The 14,740-nt window shown below is 37.8% G+C and overlaps 1 protein-coding gene across 1 annotated transcript in view; it reads right to left on the reverse strand.

Annotated features, from left to right (window-relative positions):
* Window positions 1-14,740, reverse strand: part of Robo1 (roundabout guidance receptor 1) — a 386,707-nt gene that overhangs the window by 140,789 nt on the left and 231,178 nt on the right. The window contains exon 3 of the mRNA XM_059277691.1: window positions 6,230-6,387. Coding sequence (XP_059133674.1) covers window positions 6,230-6,387 — 158 coding nt within the window. The remainder of the gene's footprint in view (window positions 1-6,229; window positions 6,388-14,740) is intronic.

Raw genomic sequence — 14,740 nt, forward strand, 5'->3', positions numbered from 1 at the left:
CTGTTCCTATAAATAATCCCTTACTCATACTCTTGTAAGGGCCTCCAATAAAATTCGTTGGTCTACCAAGTTAAACTTTGGGGGTATCCTAACTTTGGTCTTTCATCAGTTCCTTATCTGCGCTTAGTAGATTTGTTTACTTCTTTCAAGGAACAGTGGTTCATAAATATGAATATATATATATATATATTTTCACAGTACTCTAGGATATATGTTCGAGGACCAACTACAGATATCATAATCCATAAAGGCCCTTGTTACAAATGTGAAATCAGCAAATATTAGCACATAACCCATTTTAATGTCTGATGTATGACTAGTTTAGTCTATGCATGTGGGACTCACAGACATGGAGGATTGGCTGTACTTGACATTGTTTCATCAAGTACTCCATAGGTTCTAAATAGTACTGGTTTATAATACATTGGTTCTTATAAAAATCAAGTCAACACGTACTTTTCATGAAAAATCAATTACTTCTTTAATCTCTGTGCTTGCAATTCCTACCATGACCACTAGGATGTCAATCATTTCCTTGTGACACAGTATGTGGAGAAAGAGATGCCCAGGGCACTGTATAATTGTATGGCTCTTCCTACCCTTTAAAATCATTAAGAAATAGTACTGGTCAGGAAGTCTCTCTCTCTTGTCCAGATGGGAGCTCTCTTGTCCAAATGGGAACTCCAGGGCAGGATGTTGAGACCAAGGTTGGATAAAGCACAGGGACAAATAGCCAAACGAATGGAAACACATGAACTATGAACCAATGGCTGAGGGGTCACCAACTGGATCAGGCCCTCTGAATGGGTGAGACAGTTGATTGGCTTGATCTGTTTGGGAGGCATCCAGGCAGTGGGACCGGGTCCTGTGCTCATTGCATGAGTTGGCTGTTTGAAACCTGGGACCTATGCAGGATCGCTTGGCTCGGCCTGGGAGGAGGGTACTGGACCTACCTGGACTGAGTCTACCAGGTTGATCTCAGTCCTCGGGGGAGGCTTTGCCCTGGAGGAGGTGGGAATGGGGGGTGGGCTGAGGGGAAGGTGAGGGGGGCCAGAGGGGGGAGAATAATGGAATCCGTGGCTGATATGTAGAACTGAATTGTATTGCAAAATAAAAATAAAAATAAAAATAAAAAAAGAAATAGTACTGAGTTGTGGGAAACTTGTCTTAAAGAGAATACTAAAGCCAGCAAAGTCAGCAGTCAAGCAGTATGTGGTAGCTTTCAAACCAGCCCATCACCTCTGATAGGGCTTAGCTGTCACTGTCCTTTTCCCTTTACTCTCCACTAGCCACACATCCGGGAACCCAAAATTACACAAGCATTTTCTTGGGCCATTTAAGAGTCACACGTTTTCATTGATTGTAGTTAATCTTGTAAGTAAACAGCTTAATGAAGTATTGAGTTCTTCTATCATCTAGAACAGTGACAACTACTTTAAACTTAACTTTTCCTTATTTCAAAAGTAATTTAGTTGTCTTAAGGAACATAAAATTACTGCTTTAATATTTGGCATTAGATTGTTTGCTTTTTTCCTTTTTGATATATTTGCAAAATATCTTTAACTTAAACATAATATGTGCAATGTATAGTGAAATTAAAAAATATCATTTTTATGAGGTTTATTTTAATATTGTTATATATCAAAAAGACAGTTTTAAAGACTCTGATTCATCATTATGAGAAAACTTCATTTATTAATCAGGACAGTAACTCTCAAAGAAGTGAAGCAGGTCAATTTTACCCAGCCTAGCAGTTAAACTACTTCTACATCTCTCTCTTTAAGAACTTGTGACTACTTAAAAAAAAAAAAAAAAAAAAAAAAGTACTTGAGACAAACACCATGTGAGGCCTCTTTCATTCTAAGGGATACATGCCAAAAGAGTTTAAAAAGATTCTCCTGTCATGTAGGAGCATAAGAAAATGTAATTTATATACCCCTGGTTTATGAGCATCATGGATCTAAACTTTGGCTCAGAATCCAGGTCATTGTGAAAAGAAATGACTAAAGAATATCCAGAATACAGGTGCAGCTACAATTCAATTACATACTTTCCCTTCGTGCAGGGTGTGTCTTTGTTCTCACAGCTGGAAGATGTGTCCTTCAAATCTTCAACAAAGAAACGCCACCACATTAAAGAACTCTAGGAATTCCTGCGACCTGAACTGTAGCAATAACCATGCTATCTTCAATTGCCTTGCATAAGGATATTATGTACTTTCATCTCCCGCCTGTCAGTTCCCGACACATTTGGCAAAGCACATTAACAGGAGAAATGAAAACAATCATTTGAATACAAAGCTCAGGAAAGGAAACCACATGAAATATCGGATAACCAACATCTCCTAAGAATGTCTTTTCAGATTTTGAAAAGAAGAAGCAGAAATACAGTCATGCATTCTACTGATAATCTAGTCTTTGCTTTCATCATTCAATTTACGTTTGCCTAAAGGAAGACAAGAAAACAAAAACAGGTATGATCTAAATAAGAACAGAGATTTCAAAACCAAACTGTTGATTTTTAGCCTACTCATTTCTCTCTGTGTAGAAACGATCATTTTATTTCTAGTCTTTTAACAGTTCAATGGTCATAATTTATACCAAATGCACAGATGGTCTTGGAGTGGTACAATTTCAGATGTTAATACTTCCTGGCATATGGAACACTACTGTGGATCAGCATTTTGGCAGCAATTAAGTGATTTTAAAATTATTTATACATTAATACCTTGGAATCATTTCACAGCCATAGGTTATTATATCTTTAAATTGTCTGATTCCTGATTAGAAGTAGTTTTTATATTGATTCTAGACTGTTGAAAGTATTGAGTGCCTGGTGCTTTTGAATTAGAAGATGGCATCCCCTTGGGCATTGAAAATAAATATGATTCTCTAATAAATTAAAGACTGGCAGAAACCATAAAATTGTCTAATACAAAATATGATGCAGGAGGAGTTTCCAAGATTTTTCTAAAAAACAAACAAACAAACAAACAAACAAACAAAAAACCAAATTTACTACAGCAGGTTTAAACTAGGAATGTTATAAAAATGAACACATATGTATTGATATAAACTTAAAAATTAACTGGCACATTGTATTTTTTAATCTACCATACTGAGACATAACCTATGAAGAGTCCTGTCTGGTCTGAGCCCAGTTTCGGTATTTTTAATAAACTACCCTCCTCGACCTCCCCTGAAATGTTACTTGTCAGGTTCATCTTTGACAGACACCAAGTTCTTACATCTAGTGGTCCACCCTTAGTCCTCATGTTCCTTGATCTACCAGCTGCAACTGACTCCTCCCCAGATTCACTTTAAAACATTGGACAGCCCATGGGGTTTGCTTTCTTTTCCACTTTCGGTTTCTGTTGCTCAAGGATCCTTTGCTTTTCTCCTTGAGAGCTAAACCCTGCATCTCTTCCTTTCTTTCGAGACTCATTCCCTAAACGCTGTCACTTTTCAGCACTGAAGTAACAGGTAGACCCTGCTGAGTCTCATATGTGTCAGGATAGACTCCTTTGTGTTAGGCAAACTGCAGGACTTCCATCAGCCATAATCCAATCTACATCCATCCTCTATGCTGGTCATGGGCCCAGAGTTGAGGAGTGTAGAGTTCTATGGCTCATAATTCAGGCCTAGAGCCATGTGCCATATTCCATGGACTAAGTTGGCCCATATAGAGGTTGTCTAGTGGTAAAGACCATGTACCTGAGGAATGTAGAGTTCTGTGGCTCATAATTCAGGCCTAGAGCCATGTGCCATATTCCATGGACTAAGTTGGCCCATATAGAGGTTGTCTAGTGGTAAAGACCATGTACCTGAGGCTCATTCACTCACTGGTATTTAATAATGTTTTGGTGTTTTCACTCCAAATACAAGCAGCTGAAGTAGTCCAGGAGAGCTGCCTGAGAAGCTCGATCAGTCTTCCATCTGCTCACAGGGAGGGATCAACTGCACAGTAATGAGTACTTGTATGCTTACCACAACTTAACTTATTCTCCAGGCTCAACCTCAAGTCTCAGTTTCTGACTCATACACCCAACTGCCTATTTCATATATACTTAGATCTTTTATGAGCATTTGAAAATTACCATGTCTAAACCTCAGCTCCTGACACATCCCACCCCAACCATCTACATTCAATTCACCATAGTTAATGGCGCCCACACATTCTGACTTTCTCGTGCCAACCCATAAAAGTATGCCTTGACTCTTCTTCACATCTTACAGGCCATATCCAGCATGTCTGAAATTTTGGGGGGTATTACGTTATAATATATTCAGGATCTAATTACTCTCCAGCCCCTTTGCTCCTAACGGACTGGTTCAACCCATCATTTATCTCATGTCCGGAGTACTGTAAAATCTCTCAATTAGTCCATCTACTTCTGAGAAGGCCACCATTCACACCTCCTGATCTCACAGTGACAAATGTCTCCTAACTTGACTTAGAAGGAAACAAAATACTTGCACTATCCACAAGGTCCCACATAACTAGGCCTATTTGCTATGTGCAGACATTATCTTCTATGACTCTCCCTTGCTTGCTCGAGTCAGCCCACACTTCTTCTTTGTTCCTAAGTGAAAATGTCAGTTGTTTATCACCTTTGGGTCTAGAATCAATTGCTTTGTCTGATCAAATTACACATTTCCTGAGTATCTGTCCATTTTTCTGCTCACTTCCCCCCATATTTTTATTGAGGAATTCTCTGATCATTCTTTTAATATTACAGACCTACTCAATCTCTAATGAATCCTTCTCTACCTTGATCTATTTTATTTTTTAAATAACATTGTACAATTTGCAAACTATATAATACAATTATTTAGTTGGTTTTGTCCAGGGCAACCTCACCACAATTTACTTAACTCTTGGTATTGAGAATTTTGTCTTTAATTTATATAAATACAAATAGATGCTCAGGAGAAACTTGAGAAAGTCAAATATAATAACTATTTAAGTGTGTCTGAATTATTAGGGCAGGGAAATGGGAAGTATAGAGAGTATGCACTAATGTGATCTGGAGTACGATATAAGGGTAAATGTTTTTATGTTAATGGTACACAGAACCCAAAGTAATCATTGTCACTAGCTAGGGAAGTATTTATTCTCAGTCTCTATTCCCCTGTGCTCTTGACTTCATTTCCCCAAGCAAACATGTTACAAAGAATTTTCACTGTTTGTGACTTTTCAGTGCCTCTTAGAAGCTGATAAAGCTGAATTATCTTTTTCCAGCTTCAACTTCTAAGAAAATTTGCGACACTCATTTGAAGTCAGATCATTGATGAAAAAAAAAAACAAAAGCAAAAACAAAAAACATTTTATTTCCTTCCCTAAACCTGGGTCCAGCTGCTCCTTTTCTTGTTCTCTCCCTGCTGAACTATCATGCTCCTTGGTTAATTGGTTGTTCAAGACTAGTGCAAGCATTTCGCTCGTGATGTGTGTTATGACTTCTTTGATAAATTAGCAGAAGTCACTGTCTTACATACACACTCTCCTGAGCCACAACAGAAGACATCAGCATATATGGAACAAGGGAATACGAAGAGGGGTATTGCACAACCACAGAATCCATGCGAGCATGTTTGATGACAGTGGTCAGTGACCAGCTCACAGGACAAAATACATGAAAGAGCCACTTGGAATCATGGCTTAAAAAGCACAGCATATACTTTTCTACTTCCATTGTGGATTTAAAATCTAATCTGTAACCAGGGGATTTTATTTTCTAATGAGGCACAGTCATCATTTGCTTAGTAAGAGAGAGATTTTTACTATTCAGAAGCAATACTAAACTACATAGAGTAGAAAAGCGAATCAAAAAGTAGAATGGGGTAAAGCAAGCGCTTGAAGCAAACCAGGAGACCTTCCGAAAATACCTTCTGTAAATAATTTTTTTAATAATGTTAACTGTAATATGTGGAGATGTTCTAAGCTTCAAGTAATCGTAATAATTGAATCTACATAAAAGTGTGAACTCTTACACTTTAGAATTGGAAATATGTTTCCTGCCTTTTATAAACCTTTAAAAACCATACATTTTCATCACTTATTTTCACGTCTACACAAGGAAAATTGAAATATATTTCCTTTAAAAGAACTGAAAAAGAGAACTAATGCATGGCTTTATTGCCGAGAACTGATTTCTATGTCCTCTTTTGATTGGGTAAAGATGCGCACAGTTATCTGGCAGATGTTCCCTGCCACTGGATTCAGTACTCACAGTGATTCTTTCATCTTTATCATCCAGGGGTGAGCCATCCTTTTTCCAGGAGATGGTGGGCTCTGGATGGCCCCGAGGAGGCTGGCATTCCATTACTGCAGGCTCACCTACAGCCACCATGACATCTGAAGGGTTTTGTCTGAAGTCATCCCGTAGTACTGTAGGGACAAGATTAAATCATCACACTCAATGATGAAATATGCAGTCCTTATCTCTGAGCTTCAGCAAAAGTGACATTTATTAGAATATACTTCCGCTAATGGCTATCTCCGTGCAGCTTGAAGAACCCATATCTATTACAGGCATTTGCCGATTAGAAAAGGTACTTGTCCGTTAAGCATACTCAGAAAGGATTATTTCACATTCTTCACAGGCCAGCAAGCAGGTGCACTCTGCTGCTTCTTGCCCTCACAGTTAGCACTTCATTTGAATTGCATGTCTTTTCTGCCCACTGCCTCCATTTCTCTCATCCATACACTAATGACTGTAACTGAATCCTCCTTCAGCTACAAGAAACATCAGGACAATGCTTTCTATCTATTACTACATCACCTGCAAAACACAAACAAAAATACAAATGAAGACACTTAACAGCATACATTCAATTGATTTTTCTAGGTATTTAAATCATTGTAGATAACTGTATTATCAAGGTAATTTAAATATAGTCACTATGAAAACTTCACACACATTTGCCAACTACTTCAAAATCAGGGCATCTTTTCATTGTCCCTGGGTTAGAAGGAGCTAGAATCCATGTTATAATTAGCAATGGCATCAGAATTTATGTCCAAAAGTTATTTTTGTTAGGCAGTATTTTATTAAATCCATAAACCTATTTAGAATGAAATATACTATTCATCTCTTTTATATTGTGAGCTCTAAATTTTAGTGGAATAAACAAACTACTAATGTCATCTCAACTGGACAGGAATACACTACTCCATACTATAAAATAAGCAGCATTATTTACTTAGTGACTAGAGGGAGAAAATGTGGGAAATTAAGCAAATAATGTGCTCTAAAAATGGTTCCTATGGGAAAACTGTCCTTTATACCTTGATAACATCAAGAGGTCATGAATTAAATCACAACCCTGTTCTTTGCTAGACAATTCTGAGCAGATTATTCAAATCCTACATTTTTAAGTACAAAGCAAGGAAGAAGACATATACATCAACACAATATCTAATAAACGGTTAACTTGTCCATACTCATTTTCCTTTATCCTGTGTGGAATAAGATGTGAACCATCTTATAAAGTAATTTAAAAGAACATTTAAAATGTTTATTTTTAAGTTAAGTACAGAAATCTGGAGTCAATAGTGTTTATCTTCAAAAACTACTGAATTGAATTTTAAAACTACAGTTGTATATTGGAATGGATTATTTTCATCCATGTGGCTTTTTAAAATGCTTTAATAGATGAAGCGCTATGATACTGAAAACCATGAGTCAAAATAAAATCACCCCTAAATTTAGCTCTCCTAGCCTCAAATAAACTTACTGGCTCCCAGTTGTTTATATTTTTTCCTTTCATTTCTTTTTCTTTCCCTTCCTCTGTGCTAACCATATTCATGTAACTCGGTAGGCCATGAGACTCGAGCAAAACTGGTTTTCCCTTGCAAGCTGAAACATCTTTGATGTAGTAACAGCATGCTAGCCTGGGGAAAATGCAGCTTCAAGGAAGAGTCTTCTATCCTATCTTTGGAAAGAACAGTGAATGACAAAGAAAACGAAGTATGACTGGCCCAAACTGTTCCAACAGCAACTTTTACACTACACACTCTTAAAACAACACAGACACAAAGTGCATCTTGTTGAACTGGGACGTCTTCATTACCTCATTAAAAAAAATATAAAATAAACAGACCTGGAAGGCTTTCACCAGTTATAAGTTATATTGTTATTAGGTGTTGAGAATGAACAACAAACAAAATGTAAAGTTTATAGAAAAAACAAATTAACTGGTCTTAACAGGCAGCAAACTCCCATACTGGATCATGTTACTAGTCAGTGACATGTTGAAATGTTTTTTTTTAATATGAATATTATTTTTATTTTTTATTACGAAATTTTTTATTCATTTTACATACCAACCACAGATCCCCCTCTCATCCCTCCTCCCGCTCCCCTCCGAAATGTTTTAACACTACCAAAACACCCAAAAGTAAAATATCTTGCAAATGAAAGTAACTATGTTTTCCATTTTTTTCTAAGTGGTAGACTTAAAATAATCTTAGTCATACTTTATCTTATTTATAAATTAAGATCATAATCTCCAATAAGCCAACAAATAGTAAAAAGTCTTATGAAAATACCAAAGGTTTAAGATCAGTCAAGCTATATTTTCCATTTATCATATTATTCAGGCTTGTTTTTATAGTGTAGAATAGAAAGCTAATAAAGTACAATCCATTAAAGATTGTTGCTTAGATAATGCTCATGTAACTATTTTTGCAGCTGTAAATTATAAAAATCCGACATGCTTATGGCTATAGGCAATGTTTCATAAAAGCATGAGTTTAAGACTCTTTACTCTTCTATAAAAAATAATATTTCTTACCCATATTTGTCTAGAAATTTTCCTTTTGAGGATATTATCTGTCATATTATTAAATGACATTGTTTTTAAGTTGTCCAATTTCAAAAACTTGTGTGTAGCTGGGTGCTGGGGGTGCAACACTCTGGAGGCAGAGGCAGGTGGATCTCTGTGAGTTCAAGGCCAGCCTGGTCTACAGGGCAAGTTCCAGGACAGCCAAGGCTGTACTGAAAAACTAAAAAAACCAAAACCAAAACCCAAACCAAAAATTCTGTGTGCATATGTAAGTAATTAAAAATTACTCTCAGTGCTGTTGAGAACTTGACAATGTGCACTCCAAAGTTCTTATCTTAGAAATTAACAAATTAAGGGTTGGGGAGATGGCTTAGTGGGTAAATTTGCTTGCAGACAAGCCTGATGACCTGAGTTCAATCCCTAGAATATAGGTGAAATGAGAGAAGTAACTCTCACAGCTGTCCTCTGACCTACACACACACACACACACACACACACACACACACACACACACACACACACACACACACAGTGGGGGTGGGGGCTGAAGACAGCCCTTGTTGCTCTTGCAGAGGACCCAGGGTCAGTTCCCAGAACCCACACAATGACTCACAGCCATCTGTAAATCTAGTTCCAGGGGATCTAAAGCCCTTTCCAGGCCTTTCTGCGGGACCAATGACACACAGGTGGTCCACAGACATACATGCAGGTAAAACACCCACAGACAAACTAAAAGTAATACCACATTACATCAAAATCTCAAATGAGAATCTAACAAATCAGAGCTTCTCAAGGGAGAGGCACATGACACAAAACCAATGAAAAACATAATACAATGGTAATCTTAGCAATGTAGGACACTTAAGACGTGTCCATTGCTCAGTATCAGCTCTTTGAATCATTTAATCTTCCTAACAAACTAAGGATAAAGTGAGATTACCAACGTTATAACACAAATGGACACTGTGTAAAGAACCGGGGCCAAGCTTCAATCAGATCTCCAGCCACAAAGGGAGCTTCCCACCAAACGGCTTGTCTATCAGTCTTGTTTTTAACACTCTCTGCAGTTACAAAGACTTAAGTATCATAGTGTAACTAGTCTTCCAGCCTCCTTCCAACGGAACAGAAGTTCGCAGAGAAATTTCCCTCCTGACAGTCATATGGCTATCCTCTTAACATGCTGTACTCTACTTTTTCAGATCTTCCCATGTTTGGAAGGGACCTCTTCACATTTTGAGCAGCACATTGAGATTCAGAATTCATTATCCAGAATACATATGATGTGTTACTTCTCATCAACAGTTTATTTCAACCACAACCCAACTGAACAGGCTGTACAATAATAAGCATTTTAATTAAACATGGGCATTTTAATTAGAATTCGGTACCCTGGGGAAAACAAAAGAAGATAGTATAGAGTCTTGGGATCTATTTTTTCTACACAAAAGACAATCTTATCAATGAAGTTTGGCAGCAAGCAGTAAAGTTATGTTTATAAGGAGAGAAAAAATAAAGTCTGTAAAAAGTGGAGGGTACTGGAGGAGAAAATAAGTTAGAATACATGTACCTAGTTATAAATTTGTAGTTCCTAAGTAATATATGCCTGTGTTAAGTAAATCATTCTATTTCTTTTCAAAACTATTAAACCATGTTCAACTTGAGGAAGAGTATAAATGACTCACTTTTACAATACATCGTGATCCCTGGGTGAATGTCAACTTACAGGCTTTCATTAAAAGTTGTTATTCAATATCAAAATTAACTCTTTGATATAAGACATATGCACCAATTACAAATGTTGTGCCTGGTAACCTTGCTAAACAGATTTTCTATTTTCCTAATACAAGATAAAAATATATTCAAACAGTCTTGAGTTAGGGAGTTGGCTCAGCTAATAATACACTTACTCTAAATGCATTAGGATCTGAATTTGATGCCCAGTATCCACATAAAAATGTGTGGTGGTATATGTTTACAATCTCATCACTAGTAGGTAGAGATGGGCAGACTCCTGAGACTCAATGGCCAGCCAGCCATCCTAACATAATGAGTGAGTTCCACGCCAGTGAGAAACTCTGTCTCCAAAACCAAGGTGGATGGCTCATGAAGAGTAACACTAGGGATGCCCTTTGACCTCCAGAAGCATAGGCACCACCTACATGCAGCCTCTCACAAATGAAACACACACACACACACACACACACACACACACACACACACACACACGCGCGTGCGCCTGTGCCAAAAAAGAAATCCTTGTCAGAAATAGAAATTGAATAGGATTTGCTGTAGGTTATTTTGAATCAACAGATATATTTTGGGAGCTCTACAGGAATGTACAGGAATATCTAAACAATTTGTCATCTGAACTTTTAGTTAGGAAGTGATATTTATAGGGGACAAAGAGTTTTAACTATCTCAAGATATTCTGAAATAAATTATCAGATTTTAACTTTAAAGAGTTCATATGCTCAAGAAGATAGCACATTAAGTATGAAAACTAAAATGACGGAATGTAAAATAATATTCCACCAAGTGTTGTTCATCTTAAGACACCACCTTGAAATGCCATTAAAAAAGCAAATATTAGTTTCAAATATCAGGTCTGTACAGCGCTCTAAATTTATAATAATGGTTTCTAAGACACATTACTTTTTAACTTGACGCTGAATCTATTTGTGGGTATTCTTCCATATTCATGCCATCTTCTACAAGTGTTTTTTTAATTTAAATTTTTTATTCATTTTACATACCAACCACAGATCTCCCTCTCATCCCTGCTCCTGCTCCACAACCCCCCTTTTCCCCCACCCCATGGGGAGTCAGCAAAGCCTGGTACATTCAGTTGAGGTAGGACCACAGCCAAGCACCAGGCTGAGCTCCAGGAGTCCAGTCAAGGAGAGGGAAGAGGGATTCTATGAGCAAGAGGGGAGGTCAAGATCATGATGGGGAAACCTACTGAGACATCTAAACCAAGCTCCTGGGAACTCACGAACTATAGACTAACAGCTGTGGAGCCTGCATGGGACCAAACTAGCCCTCTGCATACAGGAGACAGTTGTGTAGCTTTGTCTAAGGGGCCCCTGGCAGTGGGATTACGATCTATCCCTGGTGTATGAGCTGACTTTCTGGAGCCCATTCCCGATGGTGGGTCGCCTTGCTCACCCTTAATGCAGGATGGGGGGAGGGAGGAGGTGCTTGGTTCTACAAGCTGTTTTAATGCATGCCACTTTATTTTAGAACGTAGTTCTGCTTTGGTTAAGGCTGTGGGGGAAAAAACCACGCTGGAAGCAGCACTGACGTCTTAACTGCTGCAGCTTCTGAGATTTCACAAGCCGCTGAATCTCCACCCTAGGAAAGAAGTACACTTTTTACTTAAAAATGATGTATTCCTAAAGTTATCTGGTGCTGGTAGATGTCATGTCTCAGTTAATCTTAGGGAACAGTTATGAGCCAACCACTGCAAACAAAAAGAGATGCTATTACCTGATTCAAAGTTACCAACGGTAACCTGTTACTTTATATAAGGTTTACAGGAGGAGCAAGCAAAGTTAACACATATGCATGTCCCCATGGTCTGGTACTGCTGGGCTGCAGCACTGGCAGCCATATTGTTCTTGGCCTCTGCCTTTCTTCCTGTCATGGTACAGAAGAAAAACCCTAAGACCTTTTACATGTCAGGCAAGAATGAACTTCCCGACTGGACCCAATTTGGATCCATATTTCCATGTCGCAGAAGCGCGGACAACATTGTGATGCTTCCTGCTCTGCGGTTCAGGATACTCGCCAGCACTTATAACAATGGCACCGATTCATGGAGTCAAATGAAAGGTAAGTTTGGCACGCTAGGTTGAAGTGCACATCTGTAATGCATTCCAGAGAAAAGTGGACATTCATAAGAATCGACGTTTAAAAAGCTAAAACCCAGCAGATTTGGAAGTCTGAGACAACATTAAAATACGCATGACCAAGGAGGAAAAGTCAAGTGGCTAACTCGTGTCTGCTGTATTAAAAATGTCAGTAATCTACTAGATGTGTGCACATTACAGACTTGAATATAAAGTTTGAGTGAAATTAATTAACTACTGAAAAATGCATCATTTCTGGAGCAGAATTTTATTGGCCCATGACACATTCGAGTTACAAAACAGAAGTCACAAATTTCAGAATTCCCAGGGTCTCTTGCAGGACGACTTCATGACTGTGATAAGCGTACTCACAATGACTCAGTTATTTCCACCCCAAACAGAGTTTTGCACTCTATCTTGATAGGGTTATTATGAAAACTAATTATTTAATGTTTATACAGGACTTGCCATTTTTATGGGGCATTACATCTACAAAGAAGTATTGCTATTAGTCACTATGTAAGGAATTGCCAAATTTCTCAGCTGCCAGTACAAATGGGAAAGAGGACAAAGAATGCCATTGATGGGGGCCTCTAAGTGCCAGAATGAAAGTCACACGCAGGAATACCCTGGCAGGGTTAAAATAACACAGACAAAATGAGGATATCTGAGCTATGGGACCCTGATTAGAACAAGACAGGCAGGCATTCTTTCTTTCATAAAATCAACTTTATATTTAGTACCCTGCGCTCAGAGAGTCCTCAAGCAAAAGAATATTCTTGTGTATTTACTGCCTGCCTCTGTCTGAAGGTCAACTCCATGAGAACAAGGAATCTGTCATCATCACTTCCATATCACCACTGCTTGGAATAACGCGGAAGATACGGTATACACCAGCGAGTGTTTACAATGCATGTTTTGTGCATTAGATATGAGATAGGAAACGGTGAAGCCAAACTGCATTAGTCTTAGTCTCTTGAGGCTTGAGATAAAGCAAGGTAGACAGACAATATTTAGGTAAGTGCTACACATACAGAGAGGGAAATACATTGTGATAAATAGACAATTATTATTGTACATATTTATAAATAAATGTATATGTATGCATATATATGTGTAAATACACAATTAATTAATTAATACGCCTTATTGCATATGCTACATTATATAATACATTGCAAATATGCTATTTTTGTGATACATGTAGGAAGGAAAGGGTCAAAAGCTATGTGAAAGATGCTATAAAGAGTCTCTGAGGAAGGAAGGGGTAGGCTAAAGCCTGAAAAATGAGCAAGAATTAGCCTAAGGAAGCACACCGCAGGATGAGGAAATAATCTGCGTGGAAGAGGAAATCTGGCACACTGAAGGAATTCTAAGAGACTTAGTCTAGTGCAGCTGGTCAAGTTGCTAGCAACATAACTTAGGTCTGACAGGGAGAGCGAGGGCAGTTTGGTGTGCATAGCACCCAACAGAAGAACTAGTTTCCACTTCATGTCCCACAAGGACTCTCAAGATCCGATCACAGTAGTTTGGGGATATATCTATCATAATGAAATGCTCATTCTGGCTGCTCTATGAAGGAACATGGGATGGAAATAAGAATGCAAGCGGACAAAAAAAAAATTAAAAGGCTGTTGTATTAACTAAGAGGAAAAAAAGTCAGTGGTCTGTGATATGATGTTACTATCAAGTTTGGACCAAGAAAGGGGCACATTAGAGGTGAATTTGTAGATAAAAATGAAACTGATTTCATGAGGGGTGAAAGTGGACAGAAATATGTCAAAATTGATACCCACATTTCTTGTATAATGGAACATTCCTTTTTAATGTACAGGAGAATACATTAACGATGCACAGATAAATTCTTTATGGGGAAAAACAAGAATACAGAAATGCTTTTTTTGACAAAGAAAGAACATAGAGATAATAAAAAAAATCTTTTAGTTGATTAAAATATTACAGTTTTGAATTCTGCTCCTTACTATTTAACACAGATTGAGTCTTACTCACTAAGACTGTGTTACAATATTCCAAATCCCAGTTGCTAAGTGATAATATCCCTCAATCAATTAAACCATATTATGATTTTTGAATGATTGATTTTTA

The sequence above is a fragment of the Peromyscus eremicus genome, chromosome 12, assembly GCF_949786415.1.
Source record: "Peromyscus eremicus chromosome 12, PerEre_H2_v1, whole genome shotgun sequence".
Classification (NCBI taxonomy): Eukaryota; Metazoa; Chordata; class Mammalia; order Rodentia; family Cricetidae; genus Peromyscus; species Peromyscus eremicus.